This window comes from Labrus bergylta, chromosome 5 (genome assembly GCF_963930695.1).
Source record: "Labrus bergylta chromosome 5, fLabBer1.1, whole genome shotgun sequence".
NCBI lineage: Eukaryota > Metazoa > Chordata > Actinopteri > Labriformes > Labridae > Labrus > Labrus bergylta.
The window spans coordinates 10,734,685-10,761,971 of NC_089199.1; the positions used below are offsets into that span (position 1 = coordinate 10,734,685).

A 27,287-nucleotide genomic window follows, 5' to 3' on the forward strand; every position below is an offset into this window, starting at 1 on the left:
TAAAAATCATACAGCAACGTGAGAAGTAAACACAGAAAATACACATTAGGACTGATGGAAGTTCACAATCATTTGGTACAAAATATATACAGTAACGGCCCCAATAATATGCTGAGTAATCTTTGAAAGCACAGCATATGTATTTATGTGCCCACATAAAAACTGAGACACTGCTTACGGCACTACGCTGATACAAACTCATGGTGACATTTTCCATGCCTTTCCATGCTTTCTGGCTCCTATTTCAGGGAATAAATAATATCCAAGCAATTAGCATTATGAAGTACAGGTCACCTGGTTTACAGTTGATATCACCTGTAATGTGAGATATACTCATTGGCTACTTCAAAAATGCAGACACAAGTTTTCCCATATTATGTGATATCTCCCAGCTAATGGAAAAAAGCAGGAGAGACAACTAGGGACAATACTCATGATTATTTTAATGATTTAGTTCAGTCTATTAAATGTCATCATGATTCCCCACATCCCAAAGGCATGTCTTCACATAGCTTCCTTTGTTTTTTTCATATTTGACAAAGAGAAGCAACAACTATTATATATAAGGTGCTTACAGAAAAAAAAAATTGGGTTAAAAAGGCTAAAATGAATAATGGATTATATAGATAACTGGAAATTATTTTTATTTAATTCCATTTATCAATCAATAAATTTATTGTTGCAGCTCTGATGTGAAGGAATCCAGTGATAATGTAGTACAACATGCTGTGGAAACTGATGTACAGCATTTCTGAGTTAGAGTTCAACATTATTCAAAGCTCAGGTGTTGATGTGAGTATTCCATGATGTATAACCATTTTAAAAACGTAATTAAATGTTACTCAATGTTTGTTTTTACTTCTATTTTTTTTTTTTTTTTTTTTTTTTTAAGATCTGTTCAACAAATTCATGTATCCAATGAGCTTATATTTCTGGTGCACCATTTGCACAGAGCCAACTGCTCATTGTTAATAGAGTAAAGTGAAAATTGAGATTTAGTTAATTCTTGAAAAAGGAGTTCCAACTCTTTCCAAAAAAAAAAAGAGAAAAATGTGTATGAACTTCTTTTCACTGCCCTGTGGGAAAGAAAAAGTCACCAAAAATAGGTTGCTGTAAATACTTCTTTATATAGTGTTGTGGAGCTGTCAGAAAGATACATCATAATGTAGGTTGATATTTATTTGTAACTCTGTCTCACAGGTGACACTTTAAGCAGTTTTAAGTTGCTATTCTGATTGGTCTCAGATAAGGAATGACCTCTGTAGTCCTGGTGCCCTGAACAGGTCCATATGATCCCCCAACATGCTTCTCTTTTCCCCCACCCAGCCCTGGAAGCCCCCACCCAGTGCTCCCATATGGTGTGTCACTTCAGCATGTGTCCACATGACACCTTACATGCATGATTCAGCCCTGTAGGATATACCTTCCCAGTAGGGACACCGTTCTGTTTGCTGCTCTGGAACCATTCAAAGATTTTCTCAGGCTCTAAGGAAGGGGAACTAAACTGATGGACATCATGTTTAAAGCTTCCTCTCTGCTCCTGCTGACACTGCTCCTGAATGTTCAGCTATGCTCACCTGCACCAATACGTAAGCAGTGCATTTATTCTCTAATATTTATATATGAGAATTATTGATCACAATGATTAGAAATGTGGTCATTGATTGAAACTCTCTCTTTAAGGTATATTTTACAGATTTATTTTTTGGCTTTTTATCTCTTTATTAGGACATTGGATAGAGTCAAAAATCAGGTGGAGTAGGCTACAGAGCCACAGGTCAGATTTTTACCAGGGCTGCTCGCTTTAAGGACTGCAGCCTCTGTGCATGGGGTGCAAACTTGCCACAAAGACTATGCCACTGGTATCATTTAAAGAAAATACAATATTATGATATATATAATTGTGATTTTATCTAAATTAGAATAACAAATTGATCTAATGACCACAAAAATGAACTAACTTTTTTATCAGGACATTCAATTCCTGGAAAATAAAGGTTTGATGAAGCACAATAGGATGTTAAAATAAATATATTTTTTTATAGGATATAATATTTTGCCATATAAATATTGTTAAGTAAGAATGAAACAGTTTGGGTACTCTTAATTATCAGGTAAATTCCTGTCTTGTGTTTTTTTCAGTCGTTTTTTCTTGACCAAGTCACAGATGTTTTGAGCTAGAGTTAATCAATATGCATATGTGCTTCAAAATGATTTAAATGAAGCTGTTTCTTACTTCAGAGGCATGTTAGAAGAATGCATAAGTGTGTTTTTTTAACAAAGTGAACCTGTGTTTGTTGTTACATAATAGGTTGATTGTGAGTCAACAGAATCAAAGACAGGAAATGTCAAGTACAGCTTTAGGTGCTGTAAAGCTTTGAATAATAAAAATATGAATCAGTTTGGAAACTGACTCAGTCACCAAGCTAAGTCGAGCATAATACTCCTGTGTCTGAAAGCGTGGATGTAAGTAACAAGCAAACTTATCTTAAAATACTTTCATGGCCTGTTCAATGACACACCTGTACGGGTAGGATACTACTCTGTGGGATATTTGGACTAAAGTTGGATCTGTACACATCCTCCATGTTTGTGTCATGTCACTAGAGATCTTGTTAGCCGTTACATAATGAGCCATCGTCATATTTGATGCCATTTTCAGAGATAAAGTGTACTGTACCTTGTGAAAAAGCTCAATGAGCCTAACTGGGAGATTACTCAGAATACTAAGAACTCCAAGGAGTGATACAAAATTTTAAAAAATGAAAGTGCAAAAAGTATAAAACTACCTGCATAAAAATGTCTTCATTTAAGGAATTCAAGTGACCCTTGTAAAATTCAAAATTTGAATTTTGAAGTGTTTTAATTAATAACTTAGACACTACTCGATTATCCTGCTGATGAAGTTATTGCTAATTTGAACACTTATATTGCAGCTTCCAGAGCTTGTAAGCCCTCAGTTGTTGCTAAAAAACTGGCGCCAGTAACAGAAGATCACAGTGACTTTAAAAAAGATGAAGAATCTATTCAGGAGAAACAAATTTCAGTTGTTGCAGAACAGGCACCTCCATTGCCTGAAGATTCACCTGTTGAAGAAAACATTCCAGAACCAGAATTTGGTTTGATCGAAGATCAGGTATCTGAAGGAGAAGCTGTTTTTCAGGAATCAGAACCTGGGGAACCTTTGGCTGCAGTTCCACAAGATTCTTCCGAACAAGAAACTGTCCCTTTAGATGAGGCTTCCCCAGATGAAACAGAACATAGTCATCAAGATGATCCAGCTCCAGAATCGCCAGTCCCAGTCTTACCTTTGGACACTTTAGAAGATGAAGGTCCTGAAGAAAAATCAGAAGAAACTGCTATTGCTGAAGATGGTGATGTCCAAATTGCATCTACAGAACATAATGGTTTGGAGGATCCAGCTCTAGACGCACCGGTCCCAGTTGTTCTTTTGGAGGCGTCAGAAGATGAAGCTCCTGAAGAAAAGACAGAAGAAACTGATGTTGCTGAAGATGGTGATGTCGAAATTGCATCAGTAGAAGAGAATGGTTCGGAGGATCTAGCTCCAGATGCAGGCATCCCAGTTGTTCTTTTGGAGGCGTCAGAAGATGAAGGTCCTGAAGAAAAAGCAGAAGAAACTGCTATTGCTGAAGATGGTGATGTCCAAATTGCATCTACAGAACATAATGGTTTGGAGGATCCAGCTCTAGACGCACCGGTCCCAGTTGTTCTTTTGGAGGCGTCAGAAGATGAAGCTCCTGAAGAAAAGACAGAAGAAACTGATGTTGCTGAAGATGGTGATGTCGAAATTGCATCAGTAGAAGAGAATGGTTCGGAGGATCTAGCTCCAGATGCAGGCATCCCAGTTGTTCTTTTGGAGGCGTCAGAAGATGAAGGTCCTGAAGAAAAAGCAGAAGAAACTGCTATTGCTGAAGATGGTGATGTCCAAATTGCATCTACAGAACATAATGGTTTGGAGGATCCAGCTCTAGACGCACCGGTCCCAGTTGTTCTTTTGGAGGCGTCAGAAGATGAAGCTCCTGAAGAAAAGACAGAAGAAACTGATGTTGCTGAAGATGGTGATGTCGAAATTGCATCTACAGAAGAGAATGGTTCGGAGGATCTAGTTCCAGCCATCTCAGTTGTTCTTTTGGAGGCTTCAGAGGACAAAGCCACAGCGGAAAACACAGAAGAAGAACCTGTTGAAGCTGTGTCCAAAGAAGAGCATGGTGAACCAGCTAGTGTTGCACCAGTCCCCTGTATTCCTGTAGAGGTTTCGGAGGATAAAAAGGCAGCAGAACAATCTGCACCAGAAGAATCTTTACTTATAATCCCTGTTGACATTGCTCATGTAGAAGAAGAACCTATTCCTGTGACACCAGAAGAAAAGGAACCTGCTGCAGAACTTGAGACAGAGGAGGCTGGTCAAGAGGAGCCTGCTGCAGAGGAATTGGTTCCAGAAGAGTCAGCCCCAGAAGATCCAGCCATCATTGTTCCATTGGATTCTGCTAAGAAGGAACCTGAGCTGGAAGAACAAGTTGAAGAAGAATTGATCACTGCTGCTGTGGAGGAAACAGCACCAGAGGAGTCAGCCCCAGAAGAACCTGCTTTGTTCCTTCCAGTCGAACCAGATGAACAGAAGCCAGATCAAGAGATACATGAGGAAATGGTCCCTTTAGTTGTTTCAGAAAAAAAAGAAGAGGAAGCTCCAAAAGAACAAGTTGAAGAAGGAGAAGATCTTGCCCCGGTAGAGCTGGAAGAAACCGATGCTGAGGTGGACCCTGCTAGTAACAAAGAACCCCTTCCCAGCACATTAGAAGAGGAGGAACCAGCTGGCCTCCTTCCCGCTGAGCTTGAGACAGAAGAAGAGGGTCAAATGGAACCTGCTGCCGAGGACACTCAACCACAAGAGTCAGCCTTAGAAGATCCAGTTGTCATTGTTCCTTTGGATTCAGCCGAGGAGGTTCCAGAGCTGGAGGAAGATAGTGAAGAACTGATTCCCATAGTCTTACCAGAAGAACCAGAAGAAGAAACTCCAGAGGAGGATATAGAATCAGAGGCTGCACTGGTGCCTGTCCCAATTGTCCCAGAAGAAAATATCCAAGAAGGCCCTACTACCCAGGAAGAACTTCCTCCTTGTGAGCCAGAAGAAGAGGAACCCGTTGTCCTTGTCCATGAAGGACTTAACACAAAAGAAGTAATGGGTGAGGAAACAGCATCAGAGACTCCTGCAGTCAATGTTCTAGTGGAGCCTACTGATGAAGTACCAGCTATTGAAGACTCAGTCCTCATTATTCCCCCGGAAGATGATACTACAGAAGAAGTTGCCCAATCAGATATTCTCCAGGAAGAAGAAGTAGAAGTAGAAGATGAAGTCACATCTCCTGAAGAGATTGAAGGATGTGACAATGATACAGATGTGCTTGTTACATCTGTCACAGAAACCCCATGTGTGACATTGACCATCGAAACAGCCCTGGATCCACAAGAAGAATATCTTGTAGTTGGGACAGATGTTCACGTTGCAACAGAGATCTTAACTGAATCCTCAATTGAACTTGTAACAACTAGTGCCCCCGCCATCACTGAAGAGGGAGACATCGTCCTATCTCCTGTGGACCGTGTAAACAGTACCAGCAATGAGACATACAATGAAGATTTAAGGTCTGCAGCTATGTCTACAGAAGAGGAGCCTGTTGGTAAGAGTTAAACACTGCTGTTTTATTTATAACATTTATGTTAGTAAGGGCTTCACTTCAATTTAAATGTTTCTCTTTTCCTATTATCAAAGGTCTACTTATCTGACAATTGCATTTATGCAATTATTACCAACCATTGTGAAATAAAAATAAGCCACATATAATAAGCCAGTAGTAGGCTGGACTAATTGTAATCCCCAGTGCACAAACAGGGCTAGAAAGACATGTTTTATTTCTGTTTAAGAGTTCACCATGTGAAAAGTTTAATATTGCTGCATATAGTAATTATGAGTGTTGATTTCACTAATGACAGTTTTGGTGTTCCAGCTTTGGTGAACAGAGGGACAGTGCTTGGTGTAGCATTCTTCACACTGATGTCTTTCATCATTTTTGGATTTGTTTGGACGTCTGTATCCAAGAAACTGCGATAAATGCAAGTGAGTACAACATCCTCAATTCAAACTTTTGTAAACAATAATTAAATATAAAAACTGGTTAATACACCTGGAAACCCAAATCCACATACGACCTCTAACTTAGTATTAATGGTCTTATTTATATAATTTTAAACATTGAAATAGTATTACAAACCAATGTTTCTAAAACTATTTAGATGCTTACTATTTCTAGATCCAAATTAATGTAAGTCTAAGTTTCAGTTATATGCCCTGATATACAGTAGGTAACTGGGCATGGTTAAGCTTGGGTATTGTTACAAAAATTACGCAATTCATTTTATAAACCAGTCTTTTGAAGGTTGTGTTGAGTGTACCCAGTTGACTTTGTTGGGCTGGGGTTGAGTCGAGTGTTAGTGATTGATAATCTTTTTTATGTTGCAGGGAAGTAAAGATCTATTAGCACTAGCGACTGGTAATGAGCCATATGTCATAGCTATGAGAAAAACAGAGGGTACTCAGCTAATGTTGTATTTCCTGGTAACCTGAGTATAGACAGCACATTTGCAACTCACCATTGGTGACCAATTTAAATTAATATTTTTAGACGGTGGGGATTCTGCTTCATTGCTCAAATGCCATGTTCAGGCCTGTGTTTGACGAATGTGCCATGCAGTCAAGAAGGTGTCATTTAAAATGTGATTAGAAACTCCCACACAGTTTTGAGAAGCCCAAACTGAAACAAAATATCTGTTGTTTTCTTTAACTGGTTTTTCTATTAGATACCAACTTGAATTTTCACAAAGATTTTTGTGAATGCCTTATGAGGGTCTTATTGTCGAAATAAACATGTATTTGTGACAAGATATATTTCCAGAAGCTGTAAAACAATTTTAGATTTCCACTTTCCATTAATTCTTCTGTTTCAGGATACTGAAGTAAATCACTTCAACCTGCTGTTTGATGAAATACGACTGAAGCATTGAACCCTGGGGTTCTCTGCATTGCATCTATGCTTGAGAAGAGCCTACTCAAAGATACAAGGCAGTTTCTCCAAGGTTTGGACACCAAGGACAGTTTGGGAAGCTGTGGAAACCAGTGAAAGAAGACAAACGAAGATCTTGAAGTAAAAGCAACAATGCCTCCCTATTAGAAACCATACTCTTGTTTTAAATTAGTAGAACTATGGAAGGACTCTATCAGTGAAATACACTTCAATTACCAAAGGTAACAACATTCATTCAGTTGATTGGATTCTGATGCAATAACTTGAAGGCAGCATTTTTCCTTTGGCGCATAGGCGGAGCCAATACAACTTTTATATATACTTGTGGGTAGATGGTGCCCCAAGAAGTTTTCTTGTACACAAAGTTTGTTAACTTTCTGTGTTTCTCTCTGAATTGCACTTTATCTTCCCTTGAGATCTAATCTCTTCAGAAATGTGCATAGCGCAACTAGTGGTCAAAATCTAATCAATGAACCTTTAAAACTATTACAATGCATCATATTTCACATGCTGGACATTAGTTTGTTTTGTAAAATCTTTATCTACAAAGAAACTGCAGATATTACCAAAATAAATTCAGTGACAGAAATACAATATTACTCTACAGTATTGCAGCATCGAGTGAATTACTGACAAAATTTGCTTAAGTACATTTTTCTCCCTTTCTTTTTTAAACTATGTCTTAACCTAATGTAAGCTGTGGAGTGCCTATGATATAATTATCGATCATAAATTTGAATATGTGACTAACTTTATTAACAATGGTAGTCATGTCTGGTAAAATGTATATTTAATGTAAGAGTGTTTTAATATTTTGGTATGATCTTCTTGTGACTGAAATTTATGGATGATGAAAATATATTTGTAACTTGTTGAGCTTTTTTTGCATATTATTTATATATTATTATATTATCTTTCTAGGTTGGTTGAATCTAACATTGTGCAACCTTCTTTTTAATCACAAAATGTTCATCATGTACATTATGTACAATTCCATTGACTAACTGGCTCCTACATACATACTGTACAGTATAGGCCACCACATGCATGGAAAAGCACACGCCTTATACATGAAGTTTAAGAGCCAAGTAAGCCTATCACTTTTCCTTTCCTGTCATGCAGCCATGAGACACATAGCTCTCCTATATCAACCACACTTTGGCATGCCGCTGTACCAGCTATATGTCCTCGGCTCATCCTGCACACAGTCAATATTTTTAGGATGGTGAAGGGAACATGGTGTACCAAATGAACCCTGCAAACTGTGTCCTGTTAAAAACTGTACCCAACTACTGTGTCTCATTGTAAATGTAACACTCTTTGAATTGCACTTGTTGTAAAAAGCCTGTAAAAAATAAATGCAGATTTACAAGAGCAGAGAGTAATGACTCTGAATCAGCTGAATTTTAAGAACAAGTTATAGCAGTAACTATGACTTCTACATACTTTGGAAGTAACACAAAGCAGTCATTGCACAATAATGAAGACAATGACGAAGATTATAAAATATATAAGCTGTTGATACTTTTAAAATGAAAATTAGCCTACAGCATTTACTATGTGCTCTGAAAGTCACATCCTGACTCTGCACTTTTATGTATAGATGAGATAAATGTTGATTCTTTAAGGAAGTCTGACAGCCTTTTTTTTTCCTTTTTATTGACATAAATGTTGTATAATTTACGTCAGGGGGAATGTTTTTTTTTTTGTGAAAACCTGGAGGAAATGTGTGTGTCATTAATACCAGATGATCTTTGCGGCTCAACAGCAACGGAAGTCCTGATTAATTGACTCCAAATCTTAAACTTTATAAGAAATGTGATGCTCTTTTCACTTTCTCCTTGTAATGACCATGGTCTTCTTTTAAATCATGATGTATATCATTTGTTATATGAAAGTATGTACATCTAAATTACTTACTCAGTTCTTTGTCAGTATAATTACTCTCTAGTATTAGTGGAATCTGGGCTGAAGGCTGGTGCAGTTGTTAGCACTGTTACCTCACAGCAAGAAGGTTACCGTTTCAACTCCCAGTAGGCTTTCGTTTGGGGGTTTGCGTCTTCTCTATGTACAGGCGTGGGTTCACTGCAGGTACTGCAGCTTCCTCCCACAGTCCATATGCTTATTAGGTAATTTGATGACTTTTAATTGTCTAGTAGTGTAAATGTGACTGTTTGTTTGTCTATGTCAGCCCTGTGATTGACTGGTGATCTGTCTAGGTTGTTACTTGCTTCTCATTGAACTGAAACTGGCTCCAGCCTCCCTTGACCCTGAACGAAAACAAGACATATAGATTATGGACAGATGGATGGATTTGTGGAATCTAAATATTTTTTTGTTGAATTGTTGTTTTTTTGCAAGTCTGTAACTTTTATGATAATCAGATGCCCATTCAGTCAAGAACGCTTGTAGTAGATGGACTACCTTGTATTGTAGATAACAAGTTAACTGCTGTTAAAAACAAACCAAAAACAACATAACTAAACAAAAACTGTGTTCCAGCTGTCAGCCTGAAGGACATGTGAAGTCCATCAGGGTGGAGCAGGGGTGGAGGAATTTGGTATTGCTCAGGAAGCCTTACTGCAAGCTTGTAAAAAGGGGAAAGGTGTCAGCACATCTGGTTTAAAAATGCTTTCAACACTGTGGGTACTGAGATTAAAGAAGCAGATGACTGGTATACACTGTGATCCCCCCGTGTGGAAGCCTTATTATGGGAATATTTTGTGATTAATTCAAAATGGAAATATCCCAAACAGAATAATTTTCTTAAATAAATGATTTCTATACTCAATTCTGTTCTGCAGCTCACACATCTCTGTATGCTGACTTTAATCTGAGAACAACTCAGTCTGTTTATGGTAGCACAGCAGCATCTAGTGGCCACAGGCTCTACCTGTAAATATGATAACAATCTAGTTGCTTAGCATGCTCTCTGAGAACCAATATGGATAACACTTATAAAAAACGTGCTACACAAATAAACTAGACTTGACTTGACACTTGGTAAGTGAAATGAAAAAATACCCAAACAGGATCTGTTTGCTGCTGAAGCATGTGGTTTAAGCGCACGTGTATTTTCAGGCTGTGATGGTCAATGTGACTGTAGAAATCATGAAAAGTTATAAATGTACTGTTTCTATCATGGCACTTACAGTCTCCCTATCTCTGGAGCCATGAGACAGTTTGCACGACCTCTATATGACATTACTGAACTTTCACATGATTTGGGCATCAAGGATGCTGGAATTTTTTTCAACGGATAACCTGATCTACCACAAAAGTTAGATTTGGTGACGTTAAATGTCTTCGGTTCCCAACCTTTTCCCCTTGAACTCCTCTCAACTTGTATCTAAGAAAGAAGAGCCCCCACCCTGAAAATAAGCCATACATTTTTTTAACATCCCAACAGATAATGACCAAAATAAAGTAGTTCTTAAAGACCTTTGTGAAAACTATCCAGTAATTGTGTTATCATGATTTAGTTTAGTACGTACAAATCTAATTTTGACAAAAAACAGACAGACATCTCTAAATAAGATTCCATTCAAATTCACCACAAACATAGCCTCCAAATGAGCATAAAACACATAACAACTTCAAAAATGAACAATGAAAATCATAAGCCTCATAAAACATGTGAATGCTGATTGTATAAACTACATTTGTTCAAGCTAGAATACAAGACAACACTATATGATTTATCATAGTTGACCTAGCCTATTTGGAGAAAAAAAAACCAAAAGAGACTTTGATATTAATTCATCCACATCAAAGGATCCAAATAATTGTGCATGAATGAAATGTGGCTTTCTGTTAAAATTGTGAGACAAATCTTATAACACCTGCTGCCTTAGAGATGAGAGGTCATTCTTTTTATTTTCTCATTTCAAAAACTAAACCCAAAACTACACTTATCCTCATAAAGTTTAACTATTTCTGTTGGAACAAATCATACCTGGATATTTATGCAGCATTTTTTTTTATTTATTTATACTGAAGTCATCAGTTGTCAGGTGTTTTAAGGTTTTACAAAGAAAAGAAAAGAAGCACAAACGTCACGGTTGAAAGAAATTCAATTAAACGTGTTGATGTTGAGGACATTTTATCACAAGAATAAAGCCTTCCAGCCGCTTTCTCCTGCTTTTATTGAGTCTCTTTTTGGTATTCACGGATGCACAGATGGCAGCAGCCTACAGGCCCATTCTGCTCACAGATGAATCTGAGAAAGGTAATTAATTGGCATGGACTCACGTCAGGCTGCGCTGTGGACACGACAGCATCCACCGCCTGCAGGAGTGAACACCAGGAAGACCTAATCATCTACTAAAACCTCCTTTCTGCTCAACATTGCTGCCCCATCGCTGTGTGTGTGCGGCTGTGAGTGAGTGTGTGTGTGTGTGTGTGTGTGTGTGTGTGTGTGTGTTTGCACGGGTCTGACAGACTGCCTCTCCCAACTCCACTACAACCACGATCCGAGTTACTGAGGAGGCTGCCGACTCAAGCCTCCATCCGCCATTTTCAGCAGATTGGAGGCAGGTAGAGCACAAAAATCACAAGTCCCCGCTCAAATAAAGCAGGTAAGTTCGCTTAAGAGTAGCCTAAACCCAAATTCAACCCTACAGCAGGCAACATTTAGGGAGAAAAAGGCTGCAGCCACCTTACAGCGGCCAGCATCGGGAGGAAACAAGGAGAGGACGGTTTGCCTACAAGGGTAACAATAAACTGCATCCTTCAGGCGCTTCACGGTTCAGATATCCGTCAATTATGTTCGTCTCTGTTAACTTTTTTTCTGAGCGAAACGCTTTCAAATCATCTTTACGCAAGCACACTCGCACACGCCCACGTTTAATCTCTCCATTTGTTGCTTGAACTTTAGCTACAAGGGGTTTAAAAATGTCTGATCACAAGTCCAGCAGCAGCGGATTATAAATGAACCTAAATGAACTGGTCAGTAAAAAGTTAATGCATTCCCTCCTTTTTAAAAAACAAAAACAAAAAAAAATGTTAAAGCTTGACTACCAAAATATACCAAGACAATGAGATGTAGTCCTATTGTTTGTCCTCGCCTCTTCATTTTGCTGTCTTTTTGGTGATATCAAATCATCTTCAAGAGTTAGAGTCGTTATGTGTCAAAAGATCAGCTACTGAACTGTGTGGCATATTTTGTGTGATAATGGATTCTGTGTGTGTGTGTGTGTGTGTGTGTGTGTGGTTCAGCTCATTGTGCTGCTGAACAATTGGCTTTAGACAAAAAGCATGAAACTAAAACACGGGAAGCTTCGCCTGTGATGAACACTTCTTATTCAATCTTCTTATTGAAGATTTGAGGAACCCAAGCCCTGTCTGATCTGTTCTTATCTCAGGGCTTATCAATGGGGTAGAAAGTCTGTCTCCAGAGCATTGTGCTGAACACATTTAACATAAATCTGTTGTTTTATAGGACAAACTTTACCATGAAACCATGAAAAACACCTGCAAACTAATCCACAGATGTGACTATTAGCTGCAGCACTAAAAATCAGCCTTCTTGTTTTCTTTTTTTTAATCACACTTATTGTTTTTTTATAGGCTACCCTTTCATGCATACTGGTCACTACAGCGGACAGCTATTCAAAAGCTGTTTTCTTCTAAATGCACAGGTTTTGATGGAATGGTTTCACATCAGACACTCCAACTGATGAGGAGTAACTTTTTGGTTTTAATCTCATTAAATGTCTGCTGTTTGTGCTGTACTGGGAGCCTCCAGGCAAAAACTGTGCAGGTAGTTTGAGCATGTATTAAACAGGAGAACCCCAAGTCTCCAAGACCGTCATCCTTCAAAACTTAAATTTAAATGATTCTCTCCACCCCAGTGGCAACGTGAAAACTGAAAATGTGTTTTTGAATTTTAAAAATAAATCATTTATTTGGTTTTGTGCCCAACAAAATCAATTAAAATGATGTTTTCATTGTAGCGTTGCATGATGTCACTCTAGTGAACACAGAATTATGAATATTTAACAAAATGAATTACGTTACTTTGCATGTCCTAAGAAGTAAAAAAAAAAAAAATAACGTTCAAGAAATCTTGCTGTACCTGGTTTTAAAATTCATGCATGAAAGGGTTAAATTATAGGCTAATATCCTCGATATTCTGTCCACCTTAGTTTTGATGTGCATGTCACAACTTTCGTGATGTCCGTGTTACGGCCAGGACTCAAACAGATAAATGGCAATAAATAAATAAGTCCTTGTAAAACATTGTCTTTAATGTGTTGTTGTTTTAGTCATTATGCAAAACTCTTCAACAAATAAAAGAAAGTGGTGCTAGGTTATTTGTTGCTCTCATTCACTGAGTTCACTGTGAGAAAACCTGTTCCAGTGTGTTGATGCTGTTTAAACTTTGCTCTGTATTTACAGTCCATGTGATAACACTCCATTCAGACTTGGTGCCTGCTGTCTCGGTGGAAACCTCAACAGGTCAAATTACCATTACCTAAATGCATTTTCTGATTTCACATGTTTTGATGCCTTTGGATAACAGGAACCTTTTTTTCAATCATTGTAGATTATGGCTATAACTGGTGGGGCAGTGGAAACTCTGGATGAAATCCCAGCTCCCGTGTGGAAAGGTTTGCCGGACTGTTTGAGTCTTGGACCTTCTGCTATAAATCAGAACCGCATCGGTGAGTATGAACAGAAAGTGTGTCCGGTCAAAGAAGGGAAAGATTGACTGAAGCAATCAAAAGTAAATGTGAATGCTAGCTATGTGTAAAGGTTTGTTTGTTTTCTATTATACCTTAGACAGGCATTTTCTTTAAGCGTATTAGAATAAATAAATATCAAGCCTATGCTTTTAGACTTTTATTTTACAATGACTCGAGAGGAAGTTTGTGGACACACTTGCAAGAAAACAAAAGAAACAGAAAAACAAATGTTCTTGACTGAAAGTGATTGCAATCACAACACATCATGTAAAGAAAATAATTGAATGATTTTTAGCAATTTCACAAATACATCCACACTGCTATTTACCCAACAGCTACTTAAAGCTGCTCGTTTCATTTGAACAGAGTAAGCAAGATTGCTCCTCTGCTCTTTTTCTTATCATTCAGATTAGGCTGCATTTTCTACAAATCATGTAATGTGTAATATTTCTGCTTAAATCAAACCCTTAGCTTCGGTTTCCTTCTAAAAATTAAGGAGTGTGCACATAAATGATGAATTCATGTGTTGTCGGACACATCTGAAAAACGAGTTTCTGAGTTGTAAAATGCACATGAACGCCTGCTCAAGTCGGAACAACAACTCGGAAACTCGAGAACAAATGAGGTGCCCCGACTTGCTGACTTGACCTCATAATCGTCATCACATGGGGGGCAAAATATGTTTTGTTAATGTTAAGATACTTTTTTTTATTTTTTTTATTCATGTTTTGCACATCAAATTTTTGCTGAAATAGAACTTGTAACAGAGACATTCACACATTACATCGTCTTTGTAGCATCCACAATGTTTGTTGCTGTTTATTCCTATTTTCCAAACTGAAATCACGGGAACACACTGAAGTCAGAAAAACGACTTCCCACCTGGGAAACTAGGACCATCCGAGGAGCACATGAATGCAGCAAAAGTACAGACTGGAAACATGGCATAGTCACACACTTTTATTTGAAACATTTAGACTTTAGATAAACTAATTATAAACTTAAACACATGAAATGCTTTAAAGATCTCAACACAACAGGTATACGCTGTGTTTTCTCCTTTTCTTGTTTTCAGGTGTCTGGGCCACACAGGTCATTCCTAAAGGCAAGAGGTTCGGCCCGTTTGTCGGAGAGAAGAAAAAGAGGTCCCAGGTGACGAGTAATGTTTACATGTGGGAGGTACGTCACAAGTTGGCTTCCTTCCCTAAAACACTCACCTCTACCTTTTTTTTGTGGGAGTCACTGCATAGCTAAATCAAGCCTAACTACATTCAGTATACCTTTCACAGGATTTACTTATATCCTACCTATAAAATGAGTTGTCTCATTTGAAAGTTGTTTAATAAAGATACAGATGGGTGTATTATGAAGCAAGATAAAGAGTATGTTGAGTGCAAAGAGAGTTCTCATTTGGCTTGATTATCATGGTCATTTATGCTGCAACCTAACCTGATTAGGAAGAGGTGATGTGCAGAGTATGGATTAGTTCAAATGTACATAGATGATGTTCTCTGAGAGTTATAGTATAGCATCTCATCTGACATGATGTAAAACAAAATGTGTGTGACTGTAACAAAAGTAATGCCACCAAAGCTGTGCAGTTACAGTTTGCATGTCATGTCGACAAAAACTGAGAGCTTTCCAATGTGTCAAGTTATTTATTTTTTTTAAAAGGAAGAGCTAAGAGTGTATCAATCAGTCATACATATTTTAATTTTAGAATATCATGCTTAGTCATTTTCTGCAAGCAGTCATCTTTTGTCTTATTTGCAGCAGCACTGTAGGTGTTTGCTGTAATAACTCGTCTTATTCTTTTAACTTTTCATTAAAACAGCCTGACTGAAGTAGATGGCACACGATTAGTGTTTTTTATGCATTACAAAGGGACTGACTGGGCTTAGGGTAAGGTTTTTCGAGCCAGCTTTTACAAAGAAAACCTGGGTATATTGAATTTGCTTCATAGTACACCCCTCTGCTGTTTTTTTTGGGGAAAAGAAAAAGCCTTTATTACATGGCTATGACAAACGCTGCTGATTATTCAAGCTCATATTTAGATGAAGATGACCCCCAGTCAGTGCTAAAGTTATGAGATGTATAAATATGTGTAATATTTGTACCTGTAGGTTTATTTCCCAGCTCGGGGATGGATGTGTGTTGACGCCACAGACCCCATGAAGGGGAACTGGCTTCGATATGTGAACTGGGCGCGCTCCAGTGAAGAGCAGAATCTTTTCCCTTTAGAAATCAACAGAGCCATTTACTACAAAGTTTTAAGGGTAGGTCAAACATACCTTAATACTCTCTGTTTGTCAGTCCTATGGCTTTGGATTTTTTGGGGGGAGATCATGGCTCTGCCAGTTGCACGATACGATTAAAAGATGAATTATTGAAATTCTCCAAAAGCCTTTATACTATATGTCAAATTCTCCATTGCAAACTACAAACTCCATAATAAACATATTGATAAATGAATACCTATCTGGCAGCGTCAGAACATCTGAACGCTGATTGTAAAGGGAGGAATATTAGCTTAACTGTAGTGATAGAATGTACAAATAGTGAATAGACGTTAAAGTGTAGAGAGTGTATAATTATGATGAATGCATCACATAAGCACTTTGAGTCATCAGAAAACTAGAAAATTACAAGATTACAAGTCCGAATCCATTTACACATCTCTGTCCTCTGGGTAACCAACTTGTTTTATTAATTAAATACTAAAAGTATAAGAATTTGTGTTTCGACTCACATTTTACTTCGTAAATGGTTTGCACTGATATGAGATTTTTTCCTTTTCTTTCTTTACAATTAAACTTCAGTACTGAATACTGCACAAATGTATATTTTATTGCAGTACTGCCTACCTCTATTTTGAAATAGGAACTTTTAATTTTAACATTCAAGGCTTGACAACATGGAAAGAAATCCTAGATAATTGGGATTTTTAATCCGTTCACTGTAAAAACTATGAACTTTGTTTTGGTCTGTAAATAAAAGACCCCATGTTATTACATCTGGAAAAGCTTATTTGAAGGGTAGTGCATCTCTGCAGAAATCAATTGCACTATTTGCCACCACATATGCCTTGTAACATCTCTGTGTCTGTGATTTGGATCTTACTGGACACTTTTTGTTGTGTAGCCTCGTGTTTTATTGACCTCTGCAGCCATAGTAGCAATGTCTTTGAATATTGCTGTAGTAGTGATACTTTAACGAAATCATCTGAATCGGGTCTTAAATTGTGTGTTGTCGGTAATAACTGTGTAATGTGGAGCACAAATGTTGTTGTTTTGTTGTAATAACCAACTGTGCAGAAGCTTAATGCAATACTGAGCAAGTTAATATGTGAAGGTAACTACACCCCTTTTGCAATACCAATGCAAACAGACATTTTCCAACTGGATAATATACTGCAGATACCCCCCCCAAAGCCCCTAGTGCAGACAGATAAGATGCACAGTGTCCCAAGTATCCCCCTTGCCTCACAGCAAAACGGGCTGTGATTGGTGGCCGACCTCATCTCTCATTGTTGCAGCCTATCGGGCCGGGAGAGGAGCTGCTGGTGTGGTACACTGTGGAAGACAACCCTGAGATAACAGCTGCACTGGAGGAAGAAAGAGCCAGCAGCCTGAACAGGAAAAACTCACCCAGGGCAAAGCGAGGTGAGGCCTTGCTTTTACAACCAAGTGTTCTTACATTTTATCCTCTTTTTATTTTGAATGTGTGTCCTTTCTCACAAAGCCGCGCTAGGTGAGCCACGAAATGGATTTGTCTTGCAAAGCTTAGGCGAAGTTGTGACTGGTTAGCTTGACTAGCTGGGCTACAAATGAAGGCAGGCTAGTGGTGGCTAATGTTCACGATGTGTGGGGCTTTTCTTTCTCTCTACTTTCATACACGACCTAAAACCCGCGACGCTGGATGAGGCTGCACTCCGAAATAAGGACACAGTAGGTGACTCTTTGCTGTAAAATACAACGTGAGGCTGTCACAACGAGTGTCTGGGCAACTTTTTTGTTAGGTTTTCCTCCTGTGGGTCCTGACGTTGTCGAGGATGTGACCTTCCGTGAGTTTCCTAAAAGCATGAAAGCCACATCCATCCGTGAGCCTCTCAAAGCTACTAGATGATGGGGCCTTAGCAGGGTTAGCTAACTAGCCAGCTTCCTTATCCTTGACTGTAGGTCTAAATCAGAGGTAATGGATAATGGATAAAAATGTCAGAGGTACATGTTGTGTGTCGCGTTGAAAACTAACATTTTAAACGTCGTATTGTGTCCTGAATAACCTGTTCATCGACATGTCAGAGGTTGGTGTTGCATGCTAGCGTGAGGCTAACCGGCTAGGTCTGAACGCACGGACATCACGGTGTCAAGATCAGATGACAAAACTACCTTTTTATTATTAAATTATTATTAAAAAAAACTATCATACAGATGTGTTAGAAGGACATCAAAGTGATACTGATTATAATAGGCCAGTGAAGTGTGATAGTCTCACACGAGAGCGTTAACATTACGAAACTTCAGACAACAAACTAATGTCTAAATAAAGTAAAATAACAGACACGTTGTTATTTCTACAAATATTTAATGAAAACATGAAAGCAAGATGTGTAAAATCAACTAATTGTTCAAACATACACATGTCTGCTTGATGTCACAATTAGGCTACATTTGTCAGCATGAACTTTGGACAGTGTTTCCATGTTATGTATCATGGGGACTTCAATGCAGGAAAATGACATATTTATGATATATATTTATATATTTCATTCATTAAATGGTTTATGTCTGATCTTATCTGTTTTTGATGCTTCTTGTTTCACATATCTTTCCTAAATCTGCTGTTTTGAGGCATTGTTTACTGTTAAGGTATGTGACACATACCTTGCACAGTATAGTATTTACATTGCCTTTATAATTCTGAATTTAGATTTGATTATAATCAAAAATATAAATTGCTTCAACATTCATAAAGTCAAATTATTCCCTTAGTCTTATTATATTTGAAAAGAGGCAGACAATTAAAGGAAAATGTCTTTTGTGTCACTGAAGCAGAGCCTGTAATATGTACTGCCTTGATGATCCTTTTTTCACAGTGTGTGACCTTTGGTTCAGATAATAATGATGCAAGAAGTTTGGGCTCTGATATACTTGTTCAGTCAAATAGTTAATGAAGATGTTAGTGGGTAGTTTTTTGTTGTTGTAGATTTGGAAGAATGCTCTGAAAGAGCCAGTCAGATGACTGACCTGCAGCATGTGTTCCTCTGGTATGAATTAGGCTTTGTAGGCTAGGTCAGGTGACCTTGTTGTGACACTCAAATGGTCCGGGGTGCCAGGGAAGCCTCTTGATCCAGACAAGGCTTATTAATTAAAAGTAGCTTAATGTGTATAGCCTTGTGTATTAATTACTCTAAAAAATTATACTGATGAAACCTCATAATTTGGAGTGCAAAGCAAGGCTGCTTTAAGATAAACTGTAAATGTGATAATTTTATTTTTGTTTGCTAAACAACAATTTAAGTTTTCTTGTGGCGTTTTGTAAAGGCATGTAGCTGCCAAGCCTGGTATTTTGAGCAAATGAGGTGAAGCAGTGTTGATTGGTTTTAAAGTCTGTTGACATTGTTTCAAGGGTCTTTAAAAAGAAAAGACTGACTCATATCTGACATATGTTTCATTCCCACAGAAGGCAATTAGGTTAATAGAATTAGTTTTTACAATAAATACCAACAGCCTCTTATTTAGTCTAAACTGTTAGATTTTTAAAAAACACTTATGCTCAAACAAATAAATTCCTTACATGTTAAAGTAATTATACTTCTATAAGCTGTCACTTTCTGGCACATCTTTGAGTAAGAGATTGAAAGCTGTTTGATTTCCAAAAAGCCTTATGTAAAGTGGTGTGTGTTTGTTCTTGCAGCAAGAAGAAAGTTGCTGGAGAGAGCCAGACAGTCTGGTTTGGGCAGATTCAAGAAAACAAGTGTAACTGAACCTACTGTCAAGGAAATGTGGGATGGGGAAGAAGGTAAGTTTTCTTATTGTTTGGAAAATCTGCATATTCCCAATTTTTTAACTCACTCTCTTACAGGTTATGTCTTTTAAAGCTTACTTTTTCTCAAGTTCCAAAACTATTTGACTATAAAACACTGACTGATTGTTGTTTTAAAAAAAATTCAGGTCTTAAGGAGGAGGATAGGAGGCCATCAACCCTTGGGCCCTCACAAGAACTCCAGGAAACCCATCCCACAAAAAGCACCAACTACAGAGATGTGGATGACACGTCAGCAGTGATGACAGACAGGAGAAACAATGAGCAGGATGAAGATGAGGAAGAGGAAGAAGTGGAGGGGGTTGCTGATGATTTGGAGGAACCAAAAGTACATCGGCAGACTGTTCAGCATTCACATTCGACTGATTTAATGCAAAACAAGCTGACATGTGATGAAGAGAGCCTTAAGGGTTGGCAGGGAAAGACAGAGTCTTCCTCACTTGCTGGACAAGAACTAGAGGTTGATCCTGACCTTGACCTTGACCCCGACCCTGATGGTGACCTTGAGGTGGATCACCACGGAGAGTCATATCCCTGTCAGCACTGTGAGCGCCGCTTCTCCACCAGACAGGGTCTGGAACGTCACAATCACATTCATGCCATCACTAACCAGCAAACACAACTGTTCAAGTGTCGGTACTGCAGTAAGTCCTTTGGTTCACAGGTGGGGAGGCGGAGGCATGAGAGAAGACATGAGAGTGGGCCTAAAAAAAGGCCTGGCTCTCTGGCCGGGACTGCTGGTCTGCTTAGTTCTGTGTTGCAGACTGATGGTTCAAGTCCAGACTGCACAAGTCCAACGAGTCACTATATAGCCATAGGGTCTCAGTTTACTGGAGGATCTTTGCACAAATCTGAGATGCAGAGAAAGGAGTTGGGGCTTCATGTCGACCGTCCCTTTATGTTGGATGAAAATGGGGAGTCTAAGGAACTCCACCCCTGCAAGTACTGTAATAAAGCATTTGGTACACATACCAACATGCGCAGACATCAACGCAGAATACATGAACGACACTTGTTACCAAAGGGAGTTCGCAGGAAAGGCATGCTGCTGCAAGAGGCCTCTGCACAACAGCAGCCTGATGAGTCCCCCAACACCAGCCCTCCGCCTGTTTACGTGCCCAGTGCGGACACGGAAGATGAGGTAGACAGGGATGATTACGTAGTTGACATATCCAAAAACATCTCGGAGAATTTGAGCTTCTACATTGATGGTAAGATTGTATCCACCAGTACGGTGAGCAGCTGTGAGGTGATAGAGGTGGACTCCAGATCTGCAGCGCTGTTAGGTCTGGACACAGTCATCATCAGTCCAAATCAGATCAGCCAGGCACTGAAGGTGGAGGGTAGAACCAGTGCTGCAAAGCAAGTCTCTAACATTGGCCAGCCAGCAGGGAAAAGAAGAACATCTACCCCCCCACTTGTTCCCAACCTGAAAGTGGAAACAGAAACTTCATCTTTCACAGCGTCTTCTTCGTCGTCATCATCCTCTACATCTTCCTCGTCTAACTTGTTAATGGGAGGACTATTCCAACAAGCTGCAGATTCATCAACATTTCAACGAGAGAAAACAGTTTATTTGTCACCTAAGCTCAAGCAGCTCCTTCAGACACAAGACATTCAAAAATCAACAATTACTCTGATAACAGAAAGCCATAGACTGGCCTCCCCGCTGTCAGTCACGCCCTTGCCAGGAGTTTCAGGAAGGTTCAAAAGAAGAACAGCCTCTCCCCCATCTTCTCCACAACTCAGTCCTGCATGTAAAACAGAGAGCTGTAAAGCGGAGGTTACGAGCTCATTCACCCTTAAGGTGCCAAAGTTAGAAAGCCGCAGTGCATCACCTCCTGGGAGCCTGATGGACAAGGAGGATGGAGACAGCCTGAGCCTTACTGGAAATAATATTCACAGCCAAACTTCCAGCAGTGGTGGTAATTCCTGTAATCAGCAGCCCTTGGATCTGTCAAACTCTGTGAGCAGGAAGAGTGACAGTTCGAACAAGGTGCTCGGGGATTCAGCTCTTGATTTAAGCGTACATCGAAAGAGCAGCGTCGAGCCTGAATTAAAGGGAAGTTTAGCACCACAGCCACTGATTAAAAAGAAAAAGCCCAACACAAGCATGCTTGAGAAAGTGCTTATGAATGAGTATGTAGGTCTTACTTTGCCAGCAGAGGACGGCACATCGACCTTATCAAACATTAGTTGTGTTAATTCTCCGTCATCAAATGTTGTGTCGGAGTCTGCTCACCCCTCTCCACCCTCTTTGACCCCTGTCATCATGAACCCCTCTTCCCCTGGCGGATCCAGTGTTGCTTCCCTGACACCGCCTCCCCCTGTACTTCCTACCATACCATCTCCCCCAGCTATGCCTAGCTCGCCACTTTCTCAGCCTTCAGACTTTACAGCACCTAGACCACTTCCTGTCCTTTCACCAAAAATGTCTCCAAGATCAGTTGAACACACGCTCCAATCAGACTCAGAGGAGATAATGTCAGCTGAAGAAAACGAAGAGGAGGAAGAGAACCACATCCCTGAGCCATCACAATTCCAAAAGACTCCACTTAAAGATGCCCTTAATTTTTGCACCTCTGAGCCAACACCAGTAGAACTTCCAACTACAGAAGCAGATGTTTCTATGACTGACACTTCAAACAGGCTGCTAAATGGCAAAATAAACCTCAACTATGAATCTGTTGCAGATAATTGTCTTGCACCTTCTTCATCTCAGCCTGAGCCCTCATCTTCTTCATCACCTCTGTGTCCAGCACCACGTGATCCATCCCCACCGCCAATATCACCGTCCCTCCCTCTGGTGAAGATTAAAGCAGAGCCACAGTACAGCATAGATGAGCTGCCAGTTCTGAATCATGCAACTCAGGATGTTGCAGACTCTTCACCTAAGCCTGCTGTTCCTGACAAACCATCTGATAAAACCTCGGAAGGGGAGGAAGTCGATGTGACATTCTGCAAGACCTTTGTGTGTAATGTCTGCCTGGAGCCGTTCAACTCCATCAAAGAGCTCAGTGGACACATTTCGGAGCACGCTGCCGACTGGCCGTTCAAGTGTGAATTCTGTCTGCAGCTGTTTGGTGACACCCCAGCCCTGCTGGCTCACCGGACGGCGCTACACGGAGTTGGAAAGATCTTTGTGTGCTCTGTGTGTTCCAAGGAGTTTGCTTTCCTTTGTAACCTCCAGCAGCACCAGAAGGATCTGCATCCAAACGAGACATGTTCACATACCACTGTAGAGAGTGGCAAGCTTAGACCACAAAACTACACAGATCCATCCAGAGCCAAAGAGGAAAGCTGTCCATCAACACCAGCACCAGAGGCGACTGATGAAGCTGCTCCACAAAATGATGACTCTGATTTAGCAAAAGAAGAGCCTGATGTTAATGGTAATCATACAGAGGAAGGAGCGGAGGACCCCAATGAGGAGCTGTACACTACAATAAAGATCATGGCCTCAGAAGGAGGCAAGCCAAAAGGCCCTGATGTCCGCTTAGGCATTAACCAACACTACCCAAGTTACAAACCACCCCCATTTCCTTATCACAGCCGTTCCCATGCTGGCTCTGTGGCCTCAGCTACTAACTTCACTACTCACAACATACCACAAACTTTCAGCACTGCCATTCGCTGCACCAAGTGTGGCAACAGCTTTGACAACATGCCCGAACTGCACAAGCACATTTTGGCCTGTGCAAACGCAAGTGATAAGAAGCGTTACACGCCCAAGAAAAACCCCATCCCACTCAAGCAAATAGTTAAGAGTCCTAATGGGGTTGTGTCGCCCTTAGCAGCCACTGTAGGCCACAGTGCTTTCCGCAGAATGGGTCAGCCAAAGAGACTTAACTTTAATCAAGATACAGGTAAAACAAAAATGAGTGCCCTCAGTAAAAAGAAAAACCAGCTGGTGCAGAAGGCAATTTCACAAAGAAATAAAGCTGCCACCAGTGCAAAGAAGGCCGTCATTAAAGTGGAAGAAGAGCCGGCCTCGAATGTCTGCCCCCACTGCAGCCGTGAGTTTACCTATCCTGCAAGTCTCAGTAAACATATGGCCATCAGCTGTCCCAAGAAGCCTGTTGTTAAAAAGGGCAAAAAGGGTGCTGCAGAGGTTAAAAAAGAGGCAGTGTCTGTGGTAGATAAAAACATGAATCTTAGAAAGAAAGCTTCAGACTGTGAAATACTGCAGATAGTGCCAGAGTCCAAACCCCTAGGAAAGACCAGAGCTCGTAGCTCTGGTGCAGCAGAACCTGAATCCACTCAGACCAGCAAAGGAAAAACAGCCGCTACCCAGGGCCGTCAAAAGAGGCCTGCCTCGTTCCCAGCACCAGTTCCTGCTAGCAAAAAAACTAAGAAGGGCCAAGTTCAGTCTCTACCTCCCACCCCTACAGCCCCGGAAACTCCCAGTGACACGGCACCACAACGACCAGCCATGAGAATGCAGCGTGTGGGCAAGGAGGCAGCACCCAAGAGATTAGCAGAGGCCAAGACGCCAACAACACAACAGCTGAAGAAAGAGGTGCGGTTACCACCTCGAACAAGGGAGAGAGTAGGTGGTCCAGTCACCAGGAGCTTACAAATGGCCAGCACAGCTCCTTCTGCTGATGTGAAAACTGAGGAACCACCAATTCAAGAGCCAAAAGAGACTCAGGTGAGGCTTTAGCCTGTGTTTGTTTCTGATAATCTTGTTTTTTCTTTCAGTCTTTATTGAGGCTGGATGAATTTGGAAAAACAATTTAACTTAATGCAGATATGTCTCAGTATATATCAGCACCAATATGTTGGACATGTTTGCAGAAATTCTTTATCAGCAAAGAAAATTAATAATTTTTTCAAGTTGTTGGTTACATTTCTGTCAACCAAGTTATTGATAAATGTACTAAACATTGAAGCACTGTGTGTCTCACTTTTGTTCGTCTTCTGTGTTTCAGGAGTTTCTGATGAAGTAAGCCATGTGGACTCTTTTGATCTTCCTGGGATTATGGTTCTCACCTCTCAGTTCTGGACTAATCAAGGCACTGACAGCACCGAGGTGGCTCTTTAGTGGTGGGCTCAATCACTCAAAAACAAGTGGAGTCTGCTTCTCTCACCTGCCTTTGTTGGATTTAAGGAGGGAACTCTCTTTTATCTTCCATTTTTTGAACTGAACTGAGCCTTGATTTTAGCCAGCCTTGCAAAAAAAAGGAAACTGTACATGACAATGAGTTAATATATACGAAATGTGTCATTACTTGACCCAAAACAGTAACATTAGGGCTCCGTTATTCTGGGAAGCTGATATATTGCAAAAGGCAATCATGTATCAGTTAGGGTTAGGGACTTGTTTATTCTTTCGTTCCGTCTTTTCCCCGTTTGTTTAGATTTCTGGATGTTTCCAGAATCTCTTGATGCATGTGCTGAATAGATAATTAACTAGATAAAGCCAATTTCCATGTCTTTCCCAATGGGCACCTACTTCAGTTTATACATGATTTACAAAGTATGTATGTTTGATTTTAATTTCTGTAGTCATTATATTGTAGAATATATCTTGTTGGCAAATTTTTGTTTTGGAAACAAAAATAGAAATGGCAGTTGTTCACTGCAACAATTGGTCCTCAGGAACACTGTATATGTGTGCGTGGTAAGTATGTGTATGGTTGGATGTGTGGCCGGACAACTTTTCCTTTAGCCTAAATCACCAGTATGTGTCATGTTTTTTTCTCAGAAGTTTTTCCTCATTTGACTTGAACAGGGAATTCCAGCTGTAGAGTGATGGGGAATTATGTCCAAGTCTCTTCACCCATTCAGCCTAGTGTTCGTACAGCACTTTAAATTGAACTGCCAAATTTCTTTTGCTTGATCAGTAAGATTGGTTTAATTAAATGGGAAATCATGGAATGTATTCAGGTCTGTTGCACCTTTACAGACAAATGTGCATCAGTCATCAAAAAATGAAAAAAAACTTACAGCCTTTCTGCTAACAAATCTCAAGGGATTTAACATACAAGGACACATGAACCAACTTTTATATGCTTGAATGCATGATGATAACTCTAATAGTTGAATGCAGCAGTGTTTTGTATTTTATGTCCTTTGTAAGTGGACTAAACAAAAAGTTGTTTCATGTGTCGTTTTTCTTTCCAGAGCCCTGCCACAGTAACGTAACTGATGGACAATGTCATCTTTATTTGTTTCTGTGAGTTCATATTTTTAGGAAACCTGCCAATGCAAAGCTTCTTACTTTTTTAGTGTCCCCAGTGTTCATCCCTACTTGGTCACTCCCGGTCGAACCACAGAGACAGCAGACACACAGGCAGTGCTTTAACACTTGTAGCATGTTATTGGGAAAGTCAATTGATAAATATGATTTGAAGCTAATTTATATTTCCATGAGAAATCTTCATGTTTTTCCTTTCAGCATCAAGATTATGTATTTAAGGATGAACAAAGACAAAAATCCCGAATGACCTCAAGTAATAAACATTGCTATAATTGACATAATAAAAAAATGTTTTTCAATTTCTGTAAAGCTTTTATTGTTTTTGCTTACAGGGGATGTCGATTGAATAACAAAAATAGAAGGAATGGGTAGAAACCAAGCGGCAACCTCCAGTGTTGAAAAATTCAACTGATGTCGAAGTGCAAAATCCTGCAGTTCGACGAGTGTCCGCTTGAGGCTTGTTGCAGAAGCACCAAGGTCACATACGCATCCCTTCAAAAAAAGCCAGTTCTTACAGCAGGAATGAACATGTTTACAGCTTGGTTCACTAAGCAAAATAGTTCTGATTAGCTCACGTCTCAATCGGCGGACACTGTGGGTTAACGTTTTGTTAACTCATCTGTTTAGATTTTATGAAGGATAAGCGTTATTCATAACAAGGTGCGTAGATTAACAGGCGAGCGCTTTGTAACTGTTAAGAGGCTAAAACCTGCCTCAGCTCCAGCTCTTAGCCTGTCGTTACGGTGTCTAAAGTTGAGACGGCATTTTCAGCACAGCCACCGCTAAAATTGGGACTCCACAGACCCCTGCAGTAACAGATGGGTGACATCACTCAGGCTTTGTTCCTCTTAATATTTACGGTCTTAACACCACTTTAGGTCAAATCAAGATGACTTCCTCCCCCCTAAAATGTACCAAATGACAAATGTTGACCAAATGACAAACATTAACAAATGTTTTGCAAATTCATTATTTAATGTGCAGCGTTATGTTTTCTGTTTAAATAAACATCAAGAATCCCTTTGCCTGTGTGTAGAAAGAAAGAGAGAGAGAGAGAGAGAGAGAGCCTTTGATTAACTGCACTCATAAGTGGTTCTGACTCCTTGCAGGCTTCGTTACTCACTGAGACCTTTTTTTCTTTTTAATATAATAGATGTCCCTGCCATTGCACCATGATAAAGTTTCCAAGATTACACATGCTGATTGTCTGGCCCTCTTACAGCCTGTCAGAAAGCTGCCGGACTATGTAAAAGG

General features: G+C 39.7%; 2 protein-coding genes across 2 annotated transcripts; both read left to right on the forward strand.

Annotated features, from left to right (window-relative positions):
• The first annotated feature begins 1,381 nt into the window (after window positions 1–1,381).
• On the forward strand, window positions 1,382–8,474 carry LOC136179211 (fibrous sheath CABYR-binding protein-like). Its single transcript, XM_065954737.1, has 4 exons — window positions 1,382–1,589; window positions 2,937–5,699; window positions 6,027–6,136; window positions 7,024–8,474. Exons 1-3 carry the CDS (start codon window positions 1,508–1,510, stop codon window positions 6,128–6,130), a joined length of 2,949 nt encoding a protein of 982 aa, XP_065810809.1. The 5' UTR covers window positions 1,382–1,507; the 3' UTR covers window positions 6,131–6,136; window positions 7,024–8,474.
• Window positions 8,475–13,647: 5,173 nt separating this feature from the next.
• On the forward strand, window positions 13,648–26,336 carry prdm2b (PR domain containing 2, with ZNF domain b). The gene is made up of 7 exons (XM_029276393.2): window positions 13,648–13,765; window positions 14,862–14,965; window positions 15,910–16,062; window positions 17,322–17,448; window positions 19,703–19,807; window positions 19,960–24,482; window positions 24,763–26,336. The coding sequence occupies exons 1-7, from the start codon at window positions 13,651–13,653 to the stop codon at window positions 24,778–24,780; spliced, it is 5,145 nt and encodes a 1,714-aa protein (XP_029132226.2). The 5' UTR covers window positions 13,648–13,650; the 3' UTR covers window positions 24,781–26,336.
• The last annotated feature ends 951 nt before the right edge of the window (window positions 26,337–27,287 follow it).

Bases quoted from the DNA above. Each gene is read 5' to 3' on its own strand.
- LOC136179211 (XM_065954737.1), top strand. From the start codon at position 1,508: ATGGACATCATGTTTAAAGCTTCCTCTCTGCTCCTGCTGACACTGCTC. The intron at 1,590-2,936 runs GTAAGCAGTGCA...CTTATATTGCAG, and splicing joins ATGCTCACCTGCACCAATAC to CTTCCAGAGCTTGTAAGCCC. The intron at 5,700-6,026 runs GTAAGAGTTAAA...TTGGTGTTCCAG, and splicing joins TACAGAAGAGGAGCCTGTTG to CTTTGGTGAACAGAGGGACA.
- prdm2b (XM_029276393.2), top strand. From the start codon at position 13,651: ATGGCTATAACTGGTGGGGCAGTGGAAACTCTGGATGAAATCCCAGCT. The intron at 13,766-14,861 runs GTGAGTATGAAC...TCTTGTTTTCAG, and splicing joins TATAAATCAGAACCGCATCG to GTGTCTGGGCCACACAGGTC. The intron at 14,966-15,909 runs GTACGTCACAAG...TTGTACCTGTAG, and splicing joins GTAATGTTTACATGTGGGAG to GTTTATTTCCCAGCTCGGGG.